This window comes from Notechis scutatus, chromosome 7, assembly GCF_049901735.1.
Source record: "Notechis scutatus isolate UNSWTSFEM ecotype Mainland chromosome 7, rNotScu1.2, whole genome shotgun sequence".
NCBI classification, from domain to species: domain Eukaryota; kingdom Metazoa; phylum Chordata; class Lepidosauria; order Squamata; family Elapidae; genus Notechis; species Notechis scutatus.
In genome coordinates this window covers 6,843,598-6,870,839 of record NC_142015.1, presented here as the reverse complement: position 1 = coordinate 6,870,839, position 27,242 = coordinate 6,843,598, and the positions used below count along the sequence as shown (strand labels likewise).

The following is a 27,242-nucleotide window of genomic DNA, read 5'->3' as shown; positions in this document are numbered from 1 at the left end:
AGCCATGTTGGCTAGGTGCTAGTAATATTAAAAATATATTTATGTGCTGATTTCATATTGGAGATGAGGAAAACTGAAGGGGGCTTACTTAGCCAGAATGTCCATCTGTATTATTATTTCAAATTGTATCACCACTCATCTCACAATTATGACTTTCATTGGCACACATGGGTTTAAAATCAAATCGAAAGAACACAGCAGGAAAGGTATTAATGGGAGCTAAAGACAAACCCAACATCCATTATATAAACCATACCCATAGGCTCACCTAATTTCCAAATCCCATGTCCAAGGTAACATCCAAAGATTTCCAAAATCCTAGAAGATCAGGATTCATGAATTTCAGGAGCCTTGGTCTTCTAAAAGGCAGGTGCCACTTGATATATTTTGGAAAGGAGGCAGGATAAACACTTGAAGAGCTGGTTTCTATTGAATAATTGCTGAGGACCTTACAAAGGGAACTGAAATTTTGGTGCAGTGAAAGAACCTAATAATAGTAGCCTTAGCTTTATCTATTTTGGACACAGTGATCTAGACAAAGCAATACTAGAAAAAGGAATGATCTGCTAAGTAAATGGAAGAAATTAAATTCATCTATCCTTAGACTACCTTTCCTGCATAAAAACAATGAGTCCCAATGCTAATATTATGCTGATTTACAACATAATCTAAGTCTTCCTCCAATAAGTTAACCAGAATCGCTCCCTGCTAAGCAGAAAGATATCTTGGAGAAGTCTTCACTATGTAGCTTCATATTTTATACCTTGGCATTAGAAAAATTAAGCTAATATATAAACGTTCTTAATTCATATGGTTCAAGAAGCTTAAGCATCCAGAGACGACAATATGCTGCAGACTCTGAGCTCACCCTTTCAATTACTGTTTTCCCAAGCATTGTCAATGATATCCTAAGTTTCTTCTATTTTGGCAGCATAATTGTTTTTTTAGGCAAATATTTTAAAAGCCAAACTCTCCAAAACATGCCGGTTAATTCCCAGGAAAATAAGAATGTTGGCTCTCATTTAAAGCACCAAGTTAGAATCATTTTGGTACAAATTATGGAGAAGCATTAAACAAAGCATTAAACCCTTGAATGCGAGTGGCGATGTATGTACCCAGTGTAACATAAATACCCTTATTTTCCCCCTGGTATTCAACCGCCACTAGCACAACCTTTAAACTTGCAATTAATCTTTAATCTCTTCTGTTCTCTCTTCTAAAAACAAAAAAAAAATTACATTCTCTACATAAATTGCCCTCTTTTAGTAACTAGGACTTTATAATTTCTTTTTGCTCATTCGTCTTGATTGCATTCGCATTTAGGGCCAGTGCCTGAAAATTACAGATCACTTCAACGAGGCACAAATTGTTCAGCATTAACCACTGAATGCCTCTTCCAGTCTTTCTGAAGTAGCAAATCTTCTACTCTACTCCAAATGTAGTAGAGACTGACATCATTAAGATCTCCTTATCTCTTACACAGATCATTAAGGGGAGTGGGGGAATCTTCTGCAAGTTGTATTGAACATTATTGTCCCCAAAAATCTACAATTTGAAGCTAGAGAGAGAATAGCCTTGTATTATCCCTTTGTAGGGATAATACAAGGGATGTGGTAGCTCAGTGGCTAAGGACGCTGAGCTTGTCAATCAGAAAGGTCGGCAGTTCGGCAGTTCAAATCCCTAGCGCCACGTAATGGAGTGAGCTCCCGTTACTTGTCCCAGCTTCTGCCAACCTAACAGTTCGAAAGCATGCAAAAAATGCAAGTAGAAAAATAGGGACCACTTTGGTGGAAAGGGAACAGCGTTCCATGTACCTTCGGTGTTTAATCATGCTGGCCACATGACCATGGAGACGTCTTCGGACATCACTGGCTCTTCGGCTTTTGTGACGAAGATGAGCACCGCCCCTAGAGCCAGAAACAACTAGCACTTTGTAGAGATTACATTCACAATAAAAATAGAGCTATTTATTACAAATGTTAACAATGAGTATAAATAAATCCCTTGGAGTCAATAGTATAAGTAGTCCTCAACTTAAAACAGTTTGTTCAAGTTACAATGGTACTGAAAAAAGTGGCTTATAACCATTTTTCATACTTATGACCATTGCGGCATCCCCGTGGTCACAGGACCAAACTTCAGGCGCTTGGCAACTGGCATGTATTTATGACGGTCGCAGTGCGAAACCTCTTTTGTAACCTTCTGCCAAGATTCATTTAACAACCGTGTTACTAACTTTAACAACTACAGTGATTCACTTAACAACTGTGGCAAGACACATCGCAAAATGGGGCAAATCCCACTTAACAAATGGGCCAAAAATTGGCCCACTGTGTCATAAATAACAATAGTTTGACTTGAACCACAGTTTTTAAAAGTTGGTTCTTGACTCCACTGTGGTACCCAGGTGGGATAAAAAAAAGTTAAGAAGGCCCCTTATCCTCACCTTGCTCCAAGCCAATACTTGACGGAAGACTAAAAAAATCACCTCATGGGTAGGCACTTTTGCCCCAAAACATTCAAGGCCGTCGTCTTAAACCCGGATGCTTGTTGGTTAACAGCTTCCGGTTCTTGAATCTATATGTGATGACCCAGGGTGGGATACATAAAAAACAGTCACAGAAAACAGGTGAAGCCCCTTTATTCCTTCACCTTGCTTCCAAGTCTCGAATATCTTTGACGGAAGACAAAAAAACTCCCGCACAGTTACATGACGAAGGAAAAAAGCAACACAAACCAGGCAAGATAAGGGCTGGAGGATGTCCACAGATAACACATACTGGGAAGGATGCCAAACTCAGAAAGGAAGTATAAACTGGAGATATTTACACGCTTTGTTTCCAGCGTTTGCCAGTATGCCGGTCCAAACTCTTATCCAGTTCTCACACCTGCAGCCCATGAAGAGGATCAAGGCCCTCTCCTCCCGAGGAGACCACGTCTCTCCCTGATCCTCTCCTCCCTGCGTGCCCTGGGATGGAGAGGGGTTGGGCCTGGGTCCCCCTCTGACTGCCCAGTTGGCCTCTGCCCTTCCCCAGCCTCCTCCCCAACCTCCGGAGCCACACTTCCACTCCCTGTTGGCTGTTCCTCCTCTCCCTCAGATTCAGTCTCCATCAGGGGCATGGCACAAACAGTTTAAAAGCATGTCAGCATGTACACATCCATAGGAAGGAATTATCTGTCCCTGTGCTTCCCATGGCTAGCAAAAATCATGCTCCAAAATGCAGACTCCCCCAGATTTGCCTCATTAGATCACATTTATTTTTCAAAATATAGAATGTGAATAGGGTGCAGCACAACTATTTTGCCAACAGCAAAAAATAGATAGTCCAGCATTGATATCACTTCCCCCCCCCAAAAAAAAAACGCAGCATCACATGTGGGGAATGTGTGCATAGTTAATCTCAGGCGAAGTGGAGAAACCGAACAGGTACAGAAAGCCAAAGAATCAAAATTGACTTTGCTAGATGAATAGCGAATGAGCAATGAAACCTATTAAGCGGCTGTGCTCAAACCAGTGGAATGAGGGCCCTCTGGTGTGGAGGTGCAGCGGAGATCAAATGGCTTCCCAATGCTATGCTCAAATAAGACAAAATGTAAGAAGGAATTCAGAGCCACAGAGAACAAAATGCTTTTACAGAGCAAGTGAACCTTTGGAAGTGAATACAATTCATGTATACAGATTTATTAAACAGGCATTGTTTGGGCTTTGCTTGAGGTCCAGCAGGAATTCTCACTTGGAATTTTTTTTTTTGAAAGAGTAATAATGAGTTTAATTGAATATTGTTATATGGAATGATAAGAGGACTAAACTCCAGAAGTCTTTTCACTCCTTTATTATATCACTGTTCAGAGAGAGAGAGAAATAAAGAAGGTTGGAGGGACATTTTCCCTCCCTCTCCTTTCTAAACCAATCAAGCACAATGCCCTTAAAGTAACATAAACACAATTCTTGAATTTTGTTTGAACACGTGGTATATGATTCACCGGCTTTGAGGGGTGGGGAAGAAGCACGTTTTGTAGTGAACTTACAGGGCATGCCCTGACACGGATTTACATTTTCCCTTTTTTCCAATTTTACCAGATGTCCTCCCTGGCAAAAAGCCCCCATCACACAGTCTAAATCAAAGCTAGCTTCAGAGAACAAAAGCATAAAGTCATTATTCTCCAAAGGGTGAACAGCAGAAATTTGTTCATCTCTTCCCCCACAACCCATCCTCCCCAAAATTATTCCGGCAGGTGCCCAAGCACAAGTCAATCAGCCAGCTTTTCTTCAGTCAGTTTCTGCAGTTGGTTTCTATATTGCCATTAAACAATAACAAAGAATAAACCGCTGCCCTGATGTAAACAGAGGCGGTTTCTCAGGAAGTCTTCTGAAAAAAGGAGAGAAGACCATTGCAAGCCATCTCTGGCAGGGCTTAAGTGTGATTTGATTCAGCAACTCTTCCATCACCATAAATTAAGTGTCTTGAGATGTCAGGAAATGGTGACCATCTCCACCATTATTATGAATGGTGCTGAGACAGTGATTCAAATCTTTGCTAGTGTTTAAACCTTATTCCAGCACACTGTGACTGAAGACCCTCTTAGACGTTAGAGGTTACGCTAACCCGCCCTCTGTGTATTTCTGATTCAAGGGAGTAGCTTAAATCTCCCAGTGAGGAGAGTTCTTTCTAACACGAAGGCAACGTGAATGGCTCTCTTTGCAGGTCAACTGAACAGGTTTCAAACATCCTCTTCAAGCAGCAGCAACAAAAATAACAGCCTCATGTTGAAAAGCTCTGCAAATTCCTTTAAGGCGATGTCAAGTCTTGAAGTAAAGGGGGATCTGTGAGCTGAATTTTGTGTCGGCAGACGCTCCATACTTGTGTAACAAAACAAACTCTAAAACCGTCAGACCTCAACCTAAGTTATCCACAACCGTGCAAATACAAAGAAGAAATATAGAAAAATCATCAATATATATATCTACTTGCTGGCAAGTGCAGCGCACTGCTATCCAAGTCAGCATCTTATCTAGTGCATCTACTAAGCCCTTCGCACAACTGCCCAACACAGCGGGATGCCAGACCGAGTGCGACTTTATTGCCTTTCAAGTCATCGCAAGGTGGGGGTCCACGAAACCCTCAGGATGTGTGCAACAACATTAGGCTCAGCAAGATGTCAACTTGCCAGAGAAAGAGCAACCGTGAGTGGCAATATAGGTGAGCAAATCAACCGAAGAGACACTGTAATTTGGCACTGGGGGAAAAAAAAAAGAATGACAACTGAGCAATTTTCTGTGGAAAGGATTGGATTGTCGTGGCAGAACTTCCTGCCTGTTAGAAAAGTGCAGTCTTAACAAGAGCTAATAAAGACTCATGTTCCAACAAGTTATTTTCGGAATTATGATCAGCAAAGTTTAAGACAACTTCACAGCACAAAGGGGGATGTTGAGTCATTAAAGATGCAGCTCCAGAACTCTTTGGCGGTCAGAGGCCTTCCGATCAGTCTTTTGTGCCAATTCTGTACACACCCAAAAAAGAAAAAAAAAAGAAGAAAGGTGGTCAAGCACACTTGCAAACAGTACAGAGAAACATATACGTATCGTGATGCATTTCTTTGTTACTAGAGCCTCCAGCAGCTATTAAAAATTGGATTACATATTTTTTACTGCTGTTCTGCAATGCATGATGTACACATATATCTATATTGCTCTGTAAATATATATATTAGTTGTTTGCTAGATGGCTGCATTTGTTAAAGGAATCTTTTGAGGGCAAATGGAAGAGCTACTCAGAGGCCTTTTCTGTATGTATGTTTTCCATAAAAGGCTATGGAAAAAAACCTTTCTTGCACCACCGTCCAAGAAACAGTAAAATCATATTGTGTGCTATTATTTCTTTTCACATCTCTGTGAAGTGTTAAAATTTAAGAAGCCTTCTGCACCGATCAGACTATTGATGTTTAGAGAGGTGGTGCAATGGCTTGTGGCAAAAAAAAAAAAAACAAAAAAAAAAACCCTAGAAAAATTGGTAAGATCAGCTAAACACAGAAGATACTGTACCAAACCGATTTAGGTTAAAGTGAGTTTAATCATCAGTTGCAGTAGAAAACCTTTTGAAAAGGAAATTTTGGTCCCAGCAACATATTGTTTCTTAACCTTAGCAACATTAAAACGTATGGACATGCTGGCTAGGGAATTCTGGGAATCGAATTCCACGTGCCTTAAAGCTGCTAAACCACTGATCTACCCAAATAAGGGCATCATTAACCCAGAAGAAAACCTTAAGATCTGTGAGAAGAGGCTCCTTAAGAAACCGAGTAACTTTATAGGAAGTTGCTGGAGAGAGAGCTTTGCTTACAGAATTACAGGTGGTCCTTGACTTATGACCATTCATTTAGCAGCTGTCCAAAGGTACAATGGCAATGAAAAAGGGGACTTGCCACTGGTCTTCACACTTACAACCACAGCAGCATTCCCCCAAGTCACAGGATCAATATTCAGGAGACTGGCACCCAGCATGTTTTTACAATGGCACCTGATTGCCACTTGCAACTTTCCTAGCCAGCTTTCCACAAGCCAAGTCAATTCGCTTCACAACTGTGCGACTCACTTAATGACCACGATGATATGCTTAACAGTGAACAGCTGCCAACACGTAACAGCTGCCTCGCTTAGTGATGGAAATTCTAGGCTCCACTGTGGCTGTAAGTTGAGGACTACCTGTGGGAAACACTAGACACAGGAAAACTGTACAAGATAAAGCTTACCTCCATCTGAATAAGTGAGCTTCTCCAGTTCGGCTTCAAGCTCAGCATCTGTGAAGCTGGGAAGTCCTACAGAAGCTGGAGACAGTTGCTTTGGTGGAACAGAAGGCAGGTGTGGCTGTCTTTTTGGGGAGTCCAGGAGAAGACTGTCCAATTCTCTTTCAAGCTCCTCTGTATCAGCTTCTGAGGTAAGAAAACAAATTAACTGATCTCGGTCTTCATAGGTGTTTATTCACAGTCCAACGTAACAAAATTCAATGGAGCTTACTCCCAAGGATTTGTACATAGGACTGAAAAAATGTAAAAAGAGGTAAACTCGATCGGGAAGCTGAGCTTTGGAATACAAAAATGCACAACGTGCAATCTTAAGTTGTACACGAGAGCAAGAGCTTGAAACAAGCATTCTCATTATTTTACAGTTGTTCCATGTTGTTAATGCAAACCGCTTGGGTATGGTTATTTTTAATCTTCCACATAGTTGGGGAGAAAAAATATCTAAGAAACACTGATCTAATCTGCAATGCACATTCAGATCTGGTACAAAGCATCACTCAAAATTGTCTTATATGGCTTCCTCGTGCAAAGATAATCAACCCATATCTGTCCACACAATCTAAGCTCACCCAAGGCAAAAACTCTGAAGCATATAATTCATATTTAATAGAAGCATTTTTCAACTATCATTCTTATAATTAATGCATGTATAGAAGCAATTAAGAGCACCAATTAGGTCATGAACACAGAAAGTAGAGGAATCACGATCATTAAAGCAAATATATTATTATTTAAGCTGAACTATGTTTTTCTAACAATAAAGATGGCATTCCTTTATGGATAAACTGCTGGGTTCTGTGTGGAAGCATCAAGTGAGTCTCTGCCCTTCATGGATTGGTTGTGTTCCTATTTGCTCTGCCAACAGACTTTGTCAGGAAAAGGGAAGTTTATTCTGATTAGAAGTCTGAACGGATTGTTTACCCAAGGTTTTAGAAATCACGCCAAAGGTTACAGACAACCTTAAAGAATAAATATCCTAAACACTTCACAACCACAGATTCAACTCATCTGGGGAATGAGATAGACAATAACACAACAGGCACGCAGAGGTAAAATGGGCCTATAGGTTCTCAAATAATCCATTTGGCAAAAGAAATTGCTCATCTAATAATTAACTGTCACTCAATGAATATTCTGAGAACAAGATTAAGAACTTCATCCATAATTTTAATTTAATCCACACCACATGTGGAACATTTACAAATAATATAGAAAAGCAATCTGCAGAGATCAGGAGAGTGATATGTAATCCTGAGAGTAAAGGACACAATTATTAGGTAAGAGGAAAATGTGTAACTGACCAGGCACTTTTAGTCAAGAGCTCCAATAGTTCTTATGCATTACAACTGGAAACAAGACATATGCCTATAACCTACAGTGGAAGCTATCAAAAATATCTGTTACTGGCAGAATCAATTCCTTTCTTTAACAAATCTGTTTTACATGCTACAGCGCAATTTTTTTCAAATTTGCAACTTCAAGTCCTTAAAAAAGTTGTCAAATTTGAAAAACACGATAGAAGAGGCGTTTCCAACCTTGGCAACTTTAAGACTTGTGGACTTCAACGTCCAAAATTCCTCTGCCAGCTAAGCTAAGCTGGCTGAGGAATTCTGGGATTTGAAGACCACAAGTTTTAAAGTTGCTAAGGTTGGAGACCCCTGCTATAGACAGCAACTGTAACTTTAGGAAAACAATATTTCCCATGTGTGGCTGTTAAGGAGAAATATGAATCAGAAGAGCGCATGAAGCAAGCTTTGACTCACCCGAGCCATTGATTGCCACGCCTGCTAAAGTCTGAGCTACTTCATCCTGGGTATCGCAGAGCTGTGGGAGAAGTGGATTTTTTAATTAGAGATATGTAATTAATGTGCAGCCTGGAGGACAGAAGGGAAAGGGGGGACATGATGAAACCTTTAAACATATTAAGAGTGTGAATAAGCGGCAGTATTCTAAGCGGCAGTATTTTCAATATCAAGCAAACATCAGGAACACAGAGGCATAGCTTCAAACTGACAGGAGGAAAGTTCAAAATACTTTCATGCTAAAAAGTACGGTATTACTTTACAGAAAGAGCCATGGAAGCTGGGAACCAACTTCCAGCAGAGTTGGTGGGTCAACCATCAATACTGAGTTTAAATAAACCCATGTCCATCATACGACAAAAATTAATTAAATATACAAATAAAGAACCTCAAAGGGCAGACTTGATGGACCATTAGGTCTTTTTCTGCTGTCCATTTTCTATGTTTCTATATGATGTTTTTATTTTAGCCATGTATGTCACCTTTGCGTGAACAGTACAGGTAGTCCTCGGCTTACGACCACAGTTGAGACCCAACAATTCTGTTGTTAAGTGGGACATGTGTTAAGTGAGTTTTGCCCAATTTTACGACTTTTCTTGCCACCATTGCTAAGTCAATCACTGCAACTGATATAAATTAGTAACCCAGTCATTAAGTGAATCTGGCTTCCCCATTGACTTTGCTTGTCAGAAGGTCGCAAAAGGGGACCACGTGACCCTGGGACACAGCAATGGTCGTAAGTACGAACCATTTGCCAAGCGTCTGAATTTTGATCACACGGTCGTGGGGGTGCTGCAAAGGTCGTAACTCTGAAAAACGGACGTAAGTCACTTTTTTCAGCGCCATTGCAACTTTTGAGCAGTCACTAAATGAAATGTTGTAAATTGAGGACTACCTGTTCCTGCTTCTTACATACCTCTTGAATCTGATCCACGAGGCTCTCTGCCTTTTCCACAGTTACATCTTTCATGGACAACTTCAGAGCTCCTAGTCCAGCCTGGTAAGCATTAAATACCTTTAGGGGCAAGAGAGAAATCAAGCTTATTTTTTATAGCATCTTGACTGGACTGAGGGTTAATTTAGATTCCCTTTACAACAATTCTATGGTGTGATGACCCAGGGTGGGATACAAAACAAACACAGTCACAGAAAAAAGGTGAGGCCCTTTTTATTCCTTCACTTTGCTTCCAAGCTTTGAATATTCTTGACGGAAGACAAAAAACTCCCACACAGTTACAAGAAGAAGGAAAAAAGCAACACAAACCAGGCAAGATAAGGGCTGGAGGACATCCACAGATAACACACACTGGGAAGGATGCCAAACTCAGACAGGAACCATAAACTAGAGATATTTCCACGCTTTGTTTCCAGCATTCGTCTGTATGCATGTTCGTCCTCTTATCCAGTTGTCACAGCTGCAGCCCATGAAGAGGATCAAAGCCCTCTCTCCCGAAGAGACCACGTCTCTCCCTTATCCTCTCCTCCCTGCGTGCCCTAGGATGGAGAGGGGATGGGCCTGGGTCCTCCTCTGACTGCCCAGCTGGCCTCTGCCCTTCCCCAGCCTCCTCCACAACCTCCGGAGCCACACTTCCACTCCCTGTCGGAGTCAGTCTCCATCAGGGATATGACACAAGGTGTGTTCAGTTAAAGGTTAGTCAGTATGACTCACAACACAGCACTGTGCCATAAAGCAAGCACATGTGTATGAATTAGCCGCTGAGACGATGAAATCCAATGACATATATTGTAAAAGGAGAGCAGGAAAAAAAAGAAGAGTTGTTCCTTGTTTGGGACAATCAAAGTGAGATCCTCAGTGGATAAGTGAACCACGCTCCTGAAAGAAAGAAAAATACGAAAGCGTAAAACTCCCCAAAATAAATGTCAGGCAACGGAAAAAAAAATACCATTTGATCTGTCTGAGAGGCATATATGCGATCTAGGATGCCTTGCACCACGTCCAACTTGGAATGAAGCTCTGCAATTCGCCTTTCCACTCTTTTTCTGGACTTCAAAAACCTCAGGGCCTAAGAACATAAAAAAGCAGACTTTATTCAAAAGATAGGAAAACCCAGGAAAACGAGACTGGGCAAAGTGGTGCTGGGTTGGTCAGAGAAGAGACAGCATAGCCCACAGCTGCATCTCAGGTGGGAATCCTTTTTAAGTTATCGGGCTGTAAAGGTGACAGTGAAAGGAATGTGACTTTGCACTTGCAAGATTCTGCTAATACAGCTTTGCCGTCAAGTAGAATTGGTTTATTTAACTGTGTTTCCTGTCAGATCTACCAAGTAAGTCTGACAAAAGGTCTTTGCACATCTGTGCAATAACACCCAAACTCACCCACTGTCTTAACAAGACTCTAAAAAGCCATGACCACAAGTCTGGAAATCTGCAACAGGGCAGTTTGGAGATGAACATACTGACTGGGGCACCATGTACCTGACTTCCATCAGCACCTTACCTGTTGCTTCTTCCCAGCTTTGCTGGCACTCCGAGCCTCCTGTTTACATCTGAAAAAGCAAAGACATGAGCTTGTCCATTTTTCAGACCAGGAATAGCTACAATCCCATTATTCTCTCTGTACCTTCGACCCATCTCCCTATATAGCTAAAAGGCAAATACAAATACACATTTTTTCTCATTTTTGGTGTGTGTGTATTATCATCAATTAAACTGCTTTCATAAACCTTACGATCTGCCATGCTTTGCTGCCCTTTCAAAATCAGGTTGTTTTTTTTCCTCCTTAAAGAAGGATGCTGAATAATCTCTCGCTTGTGCCATAATCTCAGGTTTGTACAAAGATGAAAGACACACACCCCATATTACCTCTCTGCTTCCTGTGCCAGAGATTCCATTTTCTGCGACAACAGCTGCTCACTCTGCATCAACTGATAAACCCCAATGTCTACATCATTCATTGGGGAGACTTTTGCATGAAGCCCTCGGGCGAATTTCATTATCTGAAAGACAGTGTTATTATATGATATTAAACTATGAGACCTGTGATATCATCAAGAAAGGCCCTTTAATAATAAGATTTATTATTGTTGCTAAAGGGGCACAATGGCTCAGTGGTTGGAGACACTGAACTTTTCATCTGGAAAGCTGACAGCCTGAGTTTGAGACCTGAGTGCTGTGTGACGCTCCCGTTACTTGCCCCAGACCCTGCTAACCTAGCAGTTCAAAAGCATGCAAATGCGAGTAGATAAATAGGTAGCACTTTGGTGGGGAGGCAACAGCATTTCTAGAGAGTCTCGGCACAGTGGTTAGAGTGCAGTACTGCAAGTTACTTCTGCTGACTGACTGCAATTTGGCAGTTCAAATCTCACCAAGCTCAAGGTTGACTCAGCCTTCCATCCTTCCGAGGTGGGTAAAATGAGGACCCAAAGTGTTGGGGGCAAGATGCTGACTCTGTAAACTGCTTAGAGCAGGGGTCACCAACCTTTTGGACCTCAAGGACCACCAAACTCATAATTTTAGATCCCAGGGACCACTAACTGGTTCTGTGGGCATGGCCTAATTTGTGGGTGTGGCTTGGTGGTCATGTGACTGGCTGGGCATGACTTGTATGTAAATATATATATTTATATAAATATTGATTTTTTTATAAAAAAAGAGCAACTTTTACCCAAAATCAGGCAAAGCAGGCAGGCAGATTGAGTCGCTCACAGAATCACAGATTCATTCAGAAATCTATCTGCCACTGGCTAGCTCAGTCTGTCACATAAAATTTGCTTGCAAGCAAACACCATGCATGTAAATATTGAATTTTTTATTTTAAAAGAGAGCAACTTTTATCCAAAATCAGGCAAAGCAGGCAGATTGAGTTGCTCACAGAATCATTCAGTGATCTATCTATCTGCCATCGGCTAGCTCAGTCTCTCAAATTTGCTTGCTGTGAGTCTGCACTGAATTTGCTTGCAAGCAAACCTTCAGTCCTAAGGGAGGTTTGGCTGTGCTTAGCTAGAAAGCAAGAAATCCAACCATTTCCTGCTTCCTAGCTAATCTAAATCTCCCAGCAGAGCAAAACAGATGAAGATCGGAGAAAGGAAAAATAGCAATTTAGCAGACAAGGTTGCCAGGTAACGAGTGGGCGGGCGGGGAGGGTTCCTGTGGGCCATGTGGGCTGAGCAGCCTTGTGTTTCTGCGCAGCCTGGATTAATTGCTTTGGGAGGGTGCTCTGGGGGCGAGATTTCTCTGCAACCCACCAAAATTTTCTCATGGCCCACCAATGGGCTGCGGCCCACCGGTTGGCGATCACTGGCTTAGAGAGAGCTGTAAAGCACTATAAAGTGGTATATAAGTCTAAGTGCTATTGCTATTGCTATTCCGTGCACCTCGGCGTAGTCATGCTGGCCACACGACTACGGAAGTATCTTCAAATAACATTGGCTTCCTCAGCTAAGAAACAAACTAACCACCGAGTCCCTTCCAGCCTTATGATTTTCTATGATTTTTTTTACAGAGATAGGATCCCTGCCTGAAACAGCCAGTTGTGTGCCATACCTTATTACCATTCTGCTCCAGGACAGTGACCCTCTTTTCCTTCTGCAATTGGAGCAGCACCAGACAAAATGTTCGTTCATCTGGACAGATGCTGGTGCATAAGGAACGCAGCTCAGACAAACCAACAATAGGATGGGATGAAAGTGTGGAATTCTGGTAGAGATTATAGGCTTCTTCTGCCTTCTCCTAAAAAATGCAAAGACAAACAAAGGCTTAATATCCCACTGTGCCTAAAAAGAAAACGGAAAACAGACAAGACATCATTACAGATGATAGCACCTCACAACTATCACTTACAATCGAAGGCATAATACGATACAGATCACCAGAATTGTTCTATGCGGCATGTATATTAAATATCTGCAGAGAAGGCTGAACAGTGATTATTGTACTTGCACTTAACAAGGTAAAAAAATAGAACATGATCCATGCCACAAGAGGGGGACAAGTAACACTACATAGAACAACTGAGGTATATATATATATTTTCAGAGTCAACTTATTGTTAGAGGTTAAGCTCCAGATTAGAAACTGGGAGACCACGAATTCTACATCTTCTCCTGTTAGGTGACCTTGGTGCCAGTCACTCTATCTCAGACCTAGGAAGCTCACAATAACGTATCACTTCTGAAAAAGCTTGCCAAGAAGGGACAGTCTAGACCAGGGGTGTCAAACTTGTGCCATCACAGCAGCGTCGCGTGACGTATCGTGACCTTTCCCCCTTTGCTAAACCGGGCATTGGCGTGACGCATCCAACCTGTGGGCCACATGTTTGACAGCCCTGGTCTAGACAGTCACCAGAAGTCAAACCTCAAAGGAAATCATTTTTTACAGCAAATATTCTGTCATTCATAAAGTTTTTACTTGTTCATGTACTATATTATATAGCTGAGGAATATACGATTGAAGTACTTGGCTCCTCGTCTTAAATTATTGGCATTCCAGCTGATCAGTTAAAGGACTATAAGAACAATGTTTGTGTATTTATCTTTATTCTTTTAAAGATTATTAGGATGAAGAAAAAGAGCCCCTTGATTTTTTTAAGTGCTGCTCTTATTTTTTACTTTGTGCAAGTAATTTCTTGGAGACAAATCTTGTTCGAGGATCATAACGTGAATGTTTGATGAATAAGAAAACTAGTTATTTCTGAAATGTGTGTGTGTGTGTGTGTGTGTGTGTGTGTGTGTGTGTCAAAAATATCAGTGTTTGAAAGGTAAACATTTCCCTCCTTTATATAGATCTGCTTAATGATGGCATTTTGGACATCATCACCTTTTCTAAAGATCACATTTTCAGTATCTATTCAGCCTTAAACTGAACAGAATAACAGAGCTGGAAGGGTCCTTGGAAGTCTTCTAGTTCAACCCCCACCACCACCACTTCAGACAAGTGGTTGTCCAGTCTCTTTTTAAAAACTTCCAGTATTGGGGCGCCCAAAATCTCTGGAGGCAGGTCATTCCGCTGAATAATTGTTCTCATTGTCAGATAACATGACAACTTAACTAGATAACTATGAGTGACATGGTAGCAATATTCCAGTATTTGAGAGGTTCCCATAAAGAGGTGGGGGTCCATTTATTTTCCAAGCGCCAGAAGGCAAGACTAGAAACCATGGATGGAATCTAATCAAGGAGAGAAGCAACCTGGAATGAAGCATCATACTTCCTAACAGGGAGGACAATCAACCAGTGGAACAGCTGGCCACCAGACGTTGTGGGTGCTTCACTGGTAGCTTTTAGGAAAAGACTGGACAGCCACCTGTCTGAAGTGGTATAGGGTCTCCTGCTTGAGCAGGGGGCTGGACTAGAAGACCCCCAAAGTCCCCTCCAGTTCTATTCTGATTGATAGGTCGCCTCTATGGAAGTAAGATGAACTATAGCTCTTCCTCCGCTTTCTGAAAAAATTTCTGCTAATTCTCAACCCAAACAATCTAAAACTATGTTAGTTCTATGCATCTGTGCCTTCTAGATAAGGATTGTTTACAGGCACTAAAGCTGATATTATAGTTTTAAAGAAGTCTTATTAGCAAGATATATATTTGTATGAAGTTTGTTCAGTATATTTGTGCAAGAAAGCATTGACTTGGACTGAAAGTACCTTTGGGGAGGAGAATGAGCGAAAGCCTTGTAAAGGAACTGCATTTGCATGGTTTAATCTATTTCTCAAAAAATTAATATATTTTGGTCTCCCATTGCTCTGGAGATGCAATAAAGTATATGAAAAAGATGGGAATCCAAAGTTTCATAATAAACTACCATGACTGCTGCAAACTGGTTTCTTTTGCTCCGTTCAGCTTATGTTGCTTGGTACAATTTTTTTTTTTTTTAAAAGCAGCTTTCTACTTTGATGTCAGTATATTTCCCCGAGGCTATGAAGAAAGGCACCTCTGTCAAAAAGATAGCCAGTACAATGGGTTGTGAGACAGCATGATCAAGATTAGAACCTCAATCTCCTAAATAAAATAAAAACACCAAACCATCAAGAAGTAAGATAAATTAAGCCCTGGGTGCAAGGTCTTTTATGTAATCAGCACTCCTGAATGTATATTAGGCCTTGATGTGGCATATAAATCATCATAAATTAAGTCATAACTTCTAAAGAGAAATTTCCTGACAATTTGAACAATTAATCAGTGGGAACAGCTTGCCTCCAGAAATTATGGGTACTTTAACACTGGAGGTTTTTAAAGAACAGAATAGACAATGGTTTCTCTGAAACGGTATAGGATTTACCTGCTTGAGCAGGAGGTTGGACTAGAAGACCTCCAAGATCCCTTTCCAACTGTATTATTTTGTTATTCTGTTCTAGGCTACGGGACCTTATGTACTTTAGCCACAGGTTATTCATTGTTTTAAAATTATTTCTGAAATGTATATAACCAGAAATGTTTACAGAAGTTTTTTTGCTTGTTCATTTGACAATAAAATAATTCTGAACACTAAGGCCAGGGATTAACATTTTTCACAAAGTGGTTACTTTTTGTATATTGATTAGGTTAGCTTCAAGTGAGGCAGAGGTACTATAGCACCTCATTAAATTAGGTGTATAACATAGAAAAGTACACCAGTATGTTTTTTAAACACGCTCTCTTCCTATTGGTTCCTATTTATAGTTATTACATAAACACAGTTAATGCAGACTACATGCTCACATAAGTCATGCCAACTGGGTTCATATATAATGCTAAGCCTTAAGATGTGGTTTATAAATTGCAGCAATTAACACATACTCCAAGCAACCATTATTTCCTACCATATGATGTGAGCCTAACCAGACAGAGATAGAAATAGCAACAGAAGTCCACAGTAGACTATAAATAAAGCCTAGGATCTGATTCATTTATACAGATTTTAAAAATATCTGCCTCCAAACAACCTTGGGTAATTTACTTCATAAAAAGCCAGAACAATAAAAGACACACTACAGTAACATCAATTTGCAAGGATTGAAGCCACCAGAACAGCAAGAACTTTGTATCTGCCTTAATATCTGAAGCAGGAAAAGAGGGGGAGGAGGAAGAGGAGAAGGAGGAAGAGGAGGAGAAGGAGGAGGAGGGGGAAAGCAGGCAGTATGTTTCTAGATAGAAATACTTGTATAGAACAACTAGCTCGATACCTGTGCTTTGGTACAAAACTATGTGATCGGGCTTAGTTTTGGGGGAGGAAAATAAGGAGAAAAAAACCTGCCTCTGCCTACCAGCATCCATTGGTATTCATCTGGCTAGTGTCCTGCCAGTGTGTGAGAGTTGAAGGCGGTTTGGAAACTGAAGCAGTATTTGCTGTGTGAACAAGGAGACAGCAAGGAGCCTTAGCTCAATTGTTCTGTACTAAAGCTGCTTGGTGCTGTGAAACTGAAACTCCTCTCCTCTGCTAGTGTTTTGCATTTGGAAGAGATTTCTTTTCAGGTGGGGAGAGGGAGTAGAACTCCTTAGCATCAGAGCGTGTTAATAATATAGGAAATACGAATGCTCTGATGGTCCTTTCGAAAAACTCCTTTCTTAGTGAGCACCTAGAAGCCAAGAGGAACCTACGTGCCCAATTTCAAGTTTGTAGGCTTTATGGTTCTGGAGGTTTTGTGATGATGCATGAGTGGTCTTTCGCTTTTATATATAAAGAGAAGATGCATAAATCTCACAAGGACACCAGTACCCTAGCCCAAGAACTCCTGAGAATAGACAATAGGTTTCACTGCTTTTGAGTATATCGTCAAGGTGGTAAGCCATATAAATCTCTAGGGCAGGGGTGTCCAACCTTGGCAACTTTAAGACTTGTGGACTTCAACTCCCAGAATTCCTCAGCCAGCTTTGCTGGCTGAGGAATTCTGGGAGTTGAAGTCCACAAGTCTTAAAGTTGCCAAGGTTAGACACCCCTGCTCTAGGGGTTTCCAGAGAGAGAGGGGGCACATCCCCAGAGTTCCAGTAGATGGCACTGTTTAACCATGGGGACCTAAAGCACACCTACTCACCATAATTTTATTAGGCAGGCTTATGTCAATGGACACATGTTATGTATTCAGACTCACAAGAAATATCCTGCCTTTGAGATTAACAAACACACCAACACCTACCCAAACAAGCAAGTGTTTTCTGAGAAATTTTTCAGAAGTCTTCCTGAAAATACGGCACCTCAAAGGCGAAGAACAACTGGATGTTTCTTATACCTTATGTAAATATCAAACACATTCTATAAATTTGCATCTTTACCTAATCAATATAGAATTAACAAAACAGAAGGAGGTACTGACAGGAAGAAATATTTAAAAAGTCCGAGTTTTAACTCAACTGCATAGAAATGAATCTCTCTAGGAATTTAAACCCCTATTCAAGAGCTAGCTCTGAGGAGTCAAGGACAAAACTCAAGACAGAAGTTGGAGTTACTGCAGATACTGAAGAAATTAACTGCAAAGAAGATAAACTATTCAGGCTCTAAGAATTAAACTTGACTAATTTTTAATTCATCTATTAAATCTTATCTTTTTCTTCTGCCCTTACACAGTAAAATAATTACTGTTGTTCATTTCTCAATCTTAGATGCGGAAGGCTCTGGCACAATGCTTTGATAATTGTCCTGTCTGGTCTCAGGCTCCCTGCTTCCAACCTTGCCAGCTTCAGCCCTCATGCCAAAACTAAGAAGGAATCCCACATTTCATAACAAGTTTGGACAGAAGGGATAAGAACAGTGGAATGAGGAATGGAATGAGGAATGTTCATCTCAATAGACATAGGAGGCCCGATGTCTTCAGAGGGTACACCTAGCTGCTTAGAATGGAAAGCAAAGAAATAAATTCACACTGCAATATGAAAAAATGTTGTTTTTTGCAAAACGATGCAAAAACTTGAGAGAGATGTTCTAGCATGTTAACCTATTCAATTAGAGAGCGTATTGAGCCAAGGTGGCGCAGTGGTTAGAGTGCAGTACTGCAGGCTACTTCAGCTGCTCGTTGCAGTTCAGCAGTTCAATTCCTACCGGCTCAAGGTTGACTCAGCCTTCCATCCTTCCGAGGTCGGTAAAATGAGGACCCAGATTGTTGGGGGGTGACTCTGTAAACTGCTTAGATCAGGGGTCACCAACCTTTTGGACCTCAGGGACCACCAAACTCATTATTTTAAATCCCGGGGACCACTAATGTGAATTTTGACTGACGGTGGCTTGCTGACATTGGTGGGAGGGAGAAGGAGAGAGAGAGAGATCCGATTTAACCTCAAAAGGGCTGCTAATTTTCTTTCTCTTTCTCTCTCTCCTTCACACACCCCCACACCCCCTCCAAAGCAGCCCCATTCCTAACCTGCTTTTGAGCTCCGTTCTCAGGCTGCGCGCAAGGAAAGCAGCAGAAGTCTTTCTTTCTCTCCCCCCAAACTCCGCCAGAAATGAGTCTTTGCCAGCACAGCCTCTTGGAGCAAAGATGCCTTGCAGGGTCCCAAAGACTCATTTCTGGCGGAGTCTGGGAGAGAGAAAGACAGACTTCGGCTACTTTTCTTACGTGCAGCCAAAAGCAGAAGAAAGAAGCGGAAAGAAGCAGCCTGGTGCCCAGGCAAGTTCTCCCCTCTGCTCTTTCTCTCCTCCCCTCACTACTTCTTGTCAAGCGATGCAAACCTTGTGTTCCTGCGGGCCATGTGGGCGGCGCAGCCTTATGTTCCCCACAGCCTGGATTGATTGCTTGGGGGGGGGGCGTGCTTTGCGGGCCATGCTTTGGAGTGGCATTTCTCTGCGGACCACCAAAATTTTCCTGCGGCCCACCAGTGGGACGCGGCCCACCGGTTGGCAACTGCTGGCTTAGAGAGGGCTGTAAAGCACTGTGAAGCGGTATATAATAAGTCTAAATGCTATTGCTGTTCTGACAGTTCACCTCAACTTTGTGCCAATCTACAAGTATAATTTAGTGAGTAAAGAAGAGTCCTTGAGAGAATCTCGTTAGACTTTGCAATGCAGACCTGACAACAGGAAATGAGTTGTTTCCCTCTGTTTACATATGATATAAAATGGCATGCCACTGGAAAGCCCAAATAAATATACAAACTCTTAAGACCGCTCTATATAAAAAAACAAATCCATAAAAGAGAGGCTTGCCTGTGTGGATCAGCCATGTGTACCATGAATGTGTCTATTGTACACATAAGACAGTCTTAATTGCCTTTCTCTGAACTGTTTAGTGGGGTTTTTTTTGAACAAATTTTATTAATTTTTAAAAAACAATACACAAACAAAACATAGGATGTAATAACATAAAATATCTTTTCTAAAAAACAAATAAAACATCTTATTTAAAAACAAGATAATTCCAAATTATCACATTATACAAACACAATTTTATATATTTATCTTATCTGTTCAACTTCATATCTTTTCCCAACTTCTCTTTATTGCTCCCTTTCCTTCTATTTAATTGTATTTCTTTTACCTTAAATTATATATATTCATTGTATATAGTTTCATTAGTTCTCTTCCAACATCCTTTCAAACATAAGACAAACATTACACAAAACATAAATACATAAAACTTCTTTTTGGAAAGCGGCTTACCCTGGGTTAGATATCTTTTTGTACAGACATAAATCAAATTCGTGCTCACTTAATATACTATTTCATATCTTATTTAACATTCTATATTTTCTATGTATTTTCTCTCTCCTATTCACTCTTTTTATTTATTTCATCTCAATTTAAATACCGTATATACTCGAGTATAAGCTGAGTTTTTCAGCCCATTTTTGTGCTGAAAAAATCCCCCTTGGCTTATACTCGAGTCAGATTCCCTCTGAAAAAAAATGGTGTGGAGTCACTGCCGCCGGAGCGGCCCCAGTCCCGCCGCCTCGGGAAGGGAAAGGCAAAGCACTTTTGCCTTTCCCTTCCCGGCTGAGGCTGTTGGGAGTCGCTGCCGCCTGCCTTTCCCTTCCCGGCTGGGGCTGTTGGGAGTCGCTGCCGCCTGCCTTTCCCTTCCCGGCTGGGGCTATGTGAGTCGCTGCCGCCAGCGGACGTCGCTCGGAAGGAAGGCCACGGCTGGAAGGCCGCCGCTGGAGCGGCTGCGCTGCGCTAGCATCGGATCGGGCGCCCGGCGTTCCGACCGAGCCGGGTCGTCTTTGGTGCCCGCCCAGCGCCGTGGAGCTCCTGCGGGAGAAGGGAAGACCGCCCCGGGCGGGGCAGGAGAGAGCTTCTCCCGCCCCCCTCTCCGCGCCACCGGTGTCCCCGAGGACGACCCCGCCCGCAGTCGCCGCCGCTTGAAAGAGACGGGCCGGGGGTGGGTAGAAAGGCGCGGGCGCCCTTGGAGGAGAAGGTCCGCGTTCGCCTGTCTGCCGCGGATGTCAGCGGAGCAGCCGCTGCTCGGAACAGTTTACTGCCATCGCCTTCAAAGGGGCAACCGGACAGGGAATCTGAGGGCAGCGCTCGTTGCATGCCGGGGCGACAAGCCCGCTCGGGTGGACGTGTTTGCCCAGAGACCCCGGACGAAGCAGCGGCAAGCTCCCTTTCCCTTCCCGAGGCGACACGGGACTGGGGCCGCTCCGGCGGCAGCGACTCCCAACAGCCCCAGCCGGAAGGGAAAGGCAGGCGGCAGCGACTCCCAACAGCCCCAGCCGGGAAGGGAAAGGCAGGCCGCAGCGACTCCCAACAGCCCCAGCCGGGAAGGGAAAGGCAGGCCGCCAGCGACTCCCAACAGCCCCAGCTGGGAAGGGAAAGGCAAAAGCGCTTTCCTTTCCCTTCCCGGCGGGGACTGGAGCCGCGCCGCGGCAGCGACTCCCAACAGCCCCAGCCGGGAAGGGAAGGCAGGCGGCAGCGACTCCCAACAGCCCCAGCCGGGAAGGGAAGGCAGGCGGCAGCGACTCCCAACAGCCCCAGCCGGAAGGGAAGGCAGGCGCAGCGACTCCCAACAGCCCCGCCGGAAGGGAAGGCAGGCGGCAGCGACTCCCAACAGCCCCAGCCGGGAGGGAAGGCAGGCGGCGCGACTCCCAACACCAGCCGGAAGGGAAAGGCAGGCTGCAGCGACTCCCAACAGCCCCAGCCGGGAAGGGAAAGGCAAAAGCGCTTTGCCTTTCCCTTCAGCCGGCGGGACTGGGCCACGCCGGCGGCAGCGACTCCCAACAGCCCCAGCCGGGAAGGGAAAGGCAAAAGCACTTTGCCTTTCCCTTCCCGAGGCGGCGGGACTGGGGCCGCTCCGGCGGCAGCGACTCCCAACAGCCCCAGCCGGGAAGGGAAAGGCAAAAAGCGCTTTGCCTTTCCCTTCCCAGGCGACGTGAGATAGTGAGATCATTTCCCAAATTAATTATTTTTATTTTTGAAATTTACCAGTAGCTGCTGCATTTCCCACCCTCGGCTTATACTCGAGTCAATAAGTTTTCCCAGTTTTTTTGTGTAAAATTAGGTGTCTCGGCTTATATTCGGGTCGACTTATACTCGAGTATATATGGTAATTATACTTACATCTTTTGTTCCGGTTTTGCAAGGCTTCGGCGGCATCAGGAATTCGCGACTCTCCGCGATTCCTGCAGCGCTCACTGCCGAGGTGCCTCCGATCCAGATGGATCTGGAGGATATGGTTGCCCCGTAGAGGCAACCGAAGAGAGAGGGGATCCGGATTGGGGTTTGGGGGTATCGCAAACCCCCTCCTCAGCCGGCAAAACCCCTTTTTCCCAAGGCGGTGGAGCAGCGGTCTGCAATGGCCGCCACAAAGAAGCCTGCAGCCGGGTAAGATTCGCGCAGGAGGAAGTAGGAGAAAGCGAAAGTGTTGGCTGAACCGGGACAACAAGAAATTTCTAAACACCCTGGCAACTAAATCGTTTGAAGGATACATTGTCTCCCAAAGAAGATTGTAAAAGCGGCGGAAGAAAACTGGAAAGGGAAAGTTATTTTCTTTCACTCTCCCTTCCCACAGAAACAGCAGATGGAAATCTGGAAAACCTGCTTGGGCATAGAAGGTAATCTAACTTGAAATTTAAAGCCAAGGGGATAAAGGATTTCTGGACATTGGAATTAAAAACCTAAAATTCTTTTTATTTGCTATAAGTGGAAGGGAAGAGGTAAAGACTTATTTTAAGATTGTACTGAAGGAGACTGCTTTGAGTTTATAAGATCAGAAATAAAAGATATTACGACTTCTAGAAGACTACTTTGGAACTGTGTATTTGAATTCTACCCTAGGAAGAGAAAATATAGAAAGAAGAAAGTGCTAAATGAAACTGTTTGCTCTGATTTGGTTTGCTTTGTGACTTTGGGATTTTTGTGAACTATTTCTTGAAAGATTAAAGACATTTGGGTTGTTGTTGTTTTTTTAAAATGGCATTATCTTTTGAAGAATTACAAATGGAATTTCAAAAATTGAAAGAAGAGGAACAAGAAGGCAAGGGCTCTTCTGGATCTATTTTCCACTTTTTAGAAATGGCGATTTCTACCTATCAAGAAATACAACAACGACAGGAAGGCTGGGATGAAGAAGAAGAAGCCATCTTTAATGGACAAATACTCTTAGTGGAGGAAGAAAAGCGAAAGGGGGGCAAGGAAATGGTGAACTCAGGACTTAAAAAAGCAACCAAGAAAAAGAAAAATAAGATGAAAAATCGATATGATGTCAGAAAGCAACAGAAAAAAGAAATACAACAGAGAGGGAAGACTAAGAGAGTGAAATCTGAGAGATGGGGGTGTCAAAAAGCTAGAATTGATAAGAAAGGAAGGGAAAAAGGAAAGAGAAGTCATAAAGGTTTTAAACAAGATGTTAAAAAACAGGTTTTTTCAGAGATAAGGGGTAAGATATAATTTTATAAAAATGATTCTGCAAAAGTACATAAGATTGTATTGTAGATATTAGTATTTGAAACTGAGTTAGAAAATTAAAATATTACATGAGTTAATAATACATTAAAGGGAAGCTATGAAAATGTTTAAGATTTAATAATAGAGTTTAATTTCCTATGAAACATTGTTCTTATTATACTATAAACTCAATATTCCCTTTTTTTGGTTTTATTACTACTTATTAAACTTAATATTATTTGCTTGTTTTATTATTTTGAAATGTAGTACTTAGAATATACGAAGCAGAATCAGTATGGAAAGTATGTATTATTTTAAGTGTTAAATTTAGGGGAAAGATAAAAAGTTGTCATACTTCAACCAGTGTTTACAGGAGAAACATTGTATTAGAAAGAAAGGATAAATAGATGATTGAACTGTTTAGTTTTGAATACATGAGATAGATACTTATAAGAAAAATAAAAACAATAGGACAAGGACGGTAGGCACGATTGGTGCGCAGTATAACAATATCAAACAACATGCAATCAGCTAAAAATACAGCATGAAGAAAACCCATAGTTGCAAAAACACAGCAATACAAAACTACAGTGTGGCAATCACAATAAAGAGCAACAAAACATTATCAATAGGACTATTTAAAAAATAAGTTGTTGGGAAACTATTTAAATTACTTGGCTCCAAAAACAGCTTAGTGTTAGATGGCAGGCAAGATCCTCCAGGAAGGAATTGCAGGAACAAGGTGCAGCAATGGAAAAGGGAGGGAGAGGGAGGTCTTTTTTTGAATAGGAAAGAAATCTTACCAAAAGCACCAAGAAAAAAAGATCTCTCATCCCAATTTATTCACAATATCCAATGCACAAATATGAATCACCAGCGTTACCTTAAGAATCTCCCCGTAAATCAGGACCTCCTCTTCCTCCGGCATTTTGCTGTCACCTAATACGCTAGACAAGGTCCACTTCAGGGGTTTCAAAATGAAGACTCCCACACCCCAGGAGATCCAGCTACTGTCCACACTGGCCATGAAGTCAGACTCTCTTTGCAGTTTGCCCCGTCTAAAGACATACAAATGAAAAGTAATGCATTTCAGGGAAGCCAAAATAAATACTTCACACAATCTGCAAAAAGATAAACCAGGATGGTCTACCATATGGCAGTTTGAAAAGCTACTCTGTGGCTTAAAATGATTAGGCCACTGTTGTTAGAGAGAATGAGGTTGCCTGCCCACAGACTCCTGAGTAAGGAGAAAAAAATATATATAACTGATTTCATGAATCCATAATTCTAATCAAAGCTTTCTTTCATTTATCCAAGGACACACATCGGCAATGAATTGTATTTTCCCTTAATATATTTGGGAATCTGAAAGGAATTGAAATGGTTTAATGTCATGCAAATACTTCACTTTGATGATTCACGTGAAAGTGAATCATCAAAGATAATTTGCCTGGATTTTTATTTTTTCTTATCAACTTCCATAACACAATGCACTGCCCAAGCAAATATTACATGATTTGGGGATATTATATTTTCTGAATGCCGACTCAAGAGGTGATTAATTTTCTTTAACGTATGGAACTCTTGTAATCCTGTTGCAGCTATTTTGAAACACTCACCACCTTAACTTTTTTTTAAAAAATCCCCATTTTCTTTAAACAATTAAAAAAACTTTTTAAATGATTAAACTGCCTGTCTTTTACATATGTTTACTGTGTAGTTTTAAGAAGCTGAGTTTCTTAAAAGTATTTAACATATGAAGGTGTCCTAAAAGGTGTAATAACTTTAAATATAATTACAGTAACAAAGTTTGGATTAGTTTAAAATTGTTACATACAGCACACTGTTCAGAATATTTATCAGAACAGTAAATAATCCAGTTAGCAGAGAAAGAGAGACACACAATCCAGTGGGAAAGAAATCATGTTGCCACTCAATTTGTAACCTTTTCTTCCAGCAAAAAGCAAAGTTTGGCAGATTCTTCAAATTAATATACAATTGTTTCCCTACACTTACAAAGCTGAATTTAGTCATTATTTGATGAAAGAAATTCTTAACAGCACAAACCGCACATATAAAACTGCAAGTGACCGTTATGATAAAATGGAAGTTAAGAGTCTGAGTGCAAAATGCCAAGAACAAACAAAACTGAGAATTCCACAAGCTAACACACTTAAATCACTGAGCAAATAAAGATAAATTTAAATAGAAACATAAGATATTTATACTAAGAGAGGGAGAGATTTAAGTATTTGTGCATATGTGATTATATTTATATATGATAACAGATTATGTGTGTATGTGTAGATAGATATTGTATCCCAATATTTCTTAAACTTTTTGTTCTGGAGAATTTTTTCCACTTTTAAAAATTACAGAAGACCCCAAAAAGTTTTTGTTGGCATGGCTTCTATTTCTTTATATTTACCATATTAAAAACAGATATGCATTTGTTGAACATTTACTGAATCATATAAAAAACAATATTAAACTCATTAGATATTAACATAAATTAAAAAAAATAATTTTTAAAAATTAAACATAACAATTAAAAAACATTGAAGGTAGTACAGTCTTTTTTACATAACTTTGGTCATCATTCTAGTGAAACATAATATAGATCTTATATACATATACATATACAGATAACACATACATACATACATACATACATTTATTTATACTTACATATTTTATCACTTTGTGTTATTTAAGTCTCATGATCACAGATATCCAACATAAATAAAATATTTTTCTTGAAGAAAAGAATGACAAGGTTTACATTTTTGCAAACATCTCCAATATCTGGCAAATAATTTTGATTTCGGGGATCCCTTGAGTTTCTTCCCCTCCTCTTTGAAACACATTTTAATAAATAATGGATATATCTCATAATGATATGAGGTCAAAGACGGCCTCCCCTTCTTCCCCTTCCTGGAAAATGCAGGCCTTAGAGTGAAACTCTGCGAGGCTGTCAGCACATGCTCAGAGGCACTCTCGCCCCCCTCCCCCACCCCGAAACCGAGCGGCCCCGCCGGCCTCACCTGAGCAGCTCACGGAGGACGGTGCCCAGGCCGAGGGGGACGCTCCCCCGGCGCTCGAAAGCCTGCTGGAGCTCCCTCAGGCAGGTGCAGATCCTTCCTTTCCGCCTTCCCCATTTCAACACCAGCTCGCTCCAAAAGCCCATCTTGCTGTCCCACTCGGTGGCGTTAACCTCCCGGCTCTGTTTGAAAGCCGAGAACAGAAACGCCATGCGTTCTTCATCCGTTTCCCACTCTAGCGGCAGGTCCACTTCCGGGGCCGGAGCGACCCGCGCCTCCTCCGGCGAAGACATCTACGCGAGCCCCCGGCTTCTCTCGGCCTAGCTACCCTTCGCCTGAGCGGGCGTTCGCCGACAGTGAAAAGCGCATGCGCACGGAGACAAAAACCAGCCAACGACACCCGGAGCGCAGAGATAGAAAAGAACAGAGGTTTTAAATGGCCCGCATTCTTCACACCTAATCGAAGGCAACTGAGAAAGGGCGCCCACATAGAGCTACGAAGAAGACAAGATACGCATCTACCCTTTGCCCAGGCTGAACCTGAGTGCTTTCAAACCCGGGAACAGTACAAATATTCCTGCTAAACAACGAAGTTGCGGGTGTTCCATCCCTGGAAGCTTTCAAAATTGGGCTGCCATTTGTCAAGAAATAGTGTAGGGTGTCCCGCTTGGGCAGGGGTGGGTTGGACTAGATGACCTACAAGAGCCCTTCCAATTCTGTTAATCTGTTAAGATTCCTTTCAAGTCTGTTATACTGTTACTTTATCTGAATCCTGTGAATTGTTTAAAGGAAAAACATTAAGCATTAACATTTGACATGTTCATTATACTTCTATTGCAGGCTGTGGCGATGAAAAA

General features: G+C 41.8%; 1 protein-coding gene across 2 annotated transcripts; it reads right to left on the bottom strand.

The window, feature by feature from the left end:
- Nucleotides 1-3,820: 3,820 nt before the first annotated feature.
- Nucleotides 3,821-26,742, bottom strand: CHMP7 (charged multivesicular body protein 7). 2 transcript variants are annotated; one of them, XM_026681143.2, is made up of 10 exons: nt 26,389-26,742; nt 24,228-24,402; nt 13,107-13,292; nt 11,427-11,560; nt 11,062-11,110; nt 10,508-10,627; nt 9,520-9,618; nt 8,565-8,625; nt 6,751-6,930; nt 3,821-5,502 (listed from the first exon to the last, which is right to left on the bottom strand). In XM_026681143.2, exons 1-10 carry the CDS (start codon nt 26,676-26,678, stop codon nt 5,438-5,440), a joined length of 1,359 nt encoding a protein of 452 aa, XP_026536928.2. In that variant the 5' UTR covers nt 26,679-26,742; the 3' UTR covers nt 3,821-5,437. The 2 variants fall into 2 exon arrangements, with proteins under 2 accessions (XP_026536928.2, XP_026536929.2); XM_026681144.2 differs by having other exon boundaries at nt 6,751-6,927.
- Nucleotides 26,743-27,242: the final 500 nt, after the last annotated feature.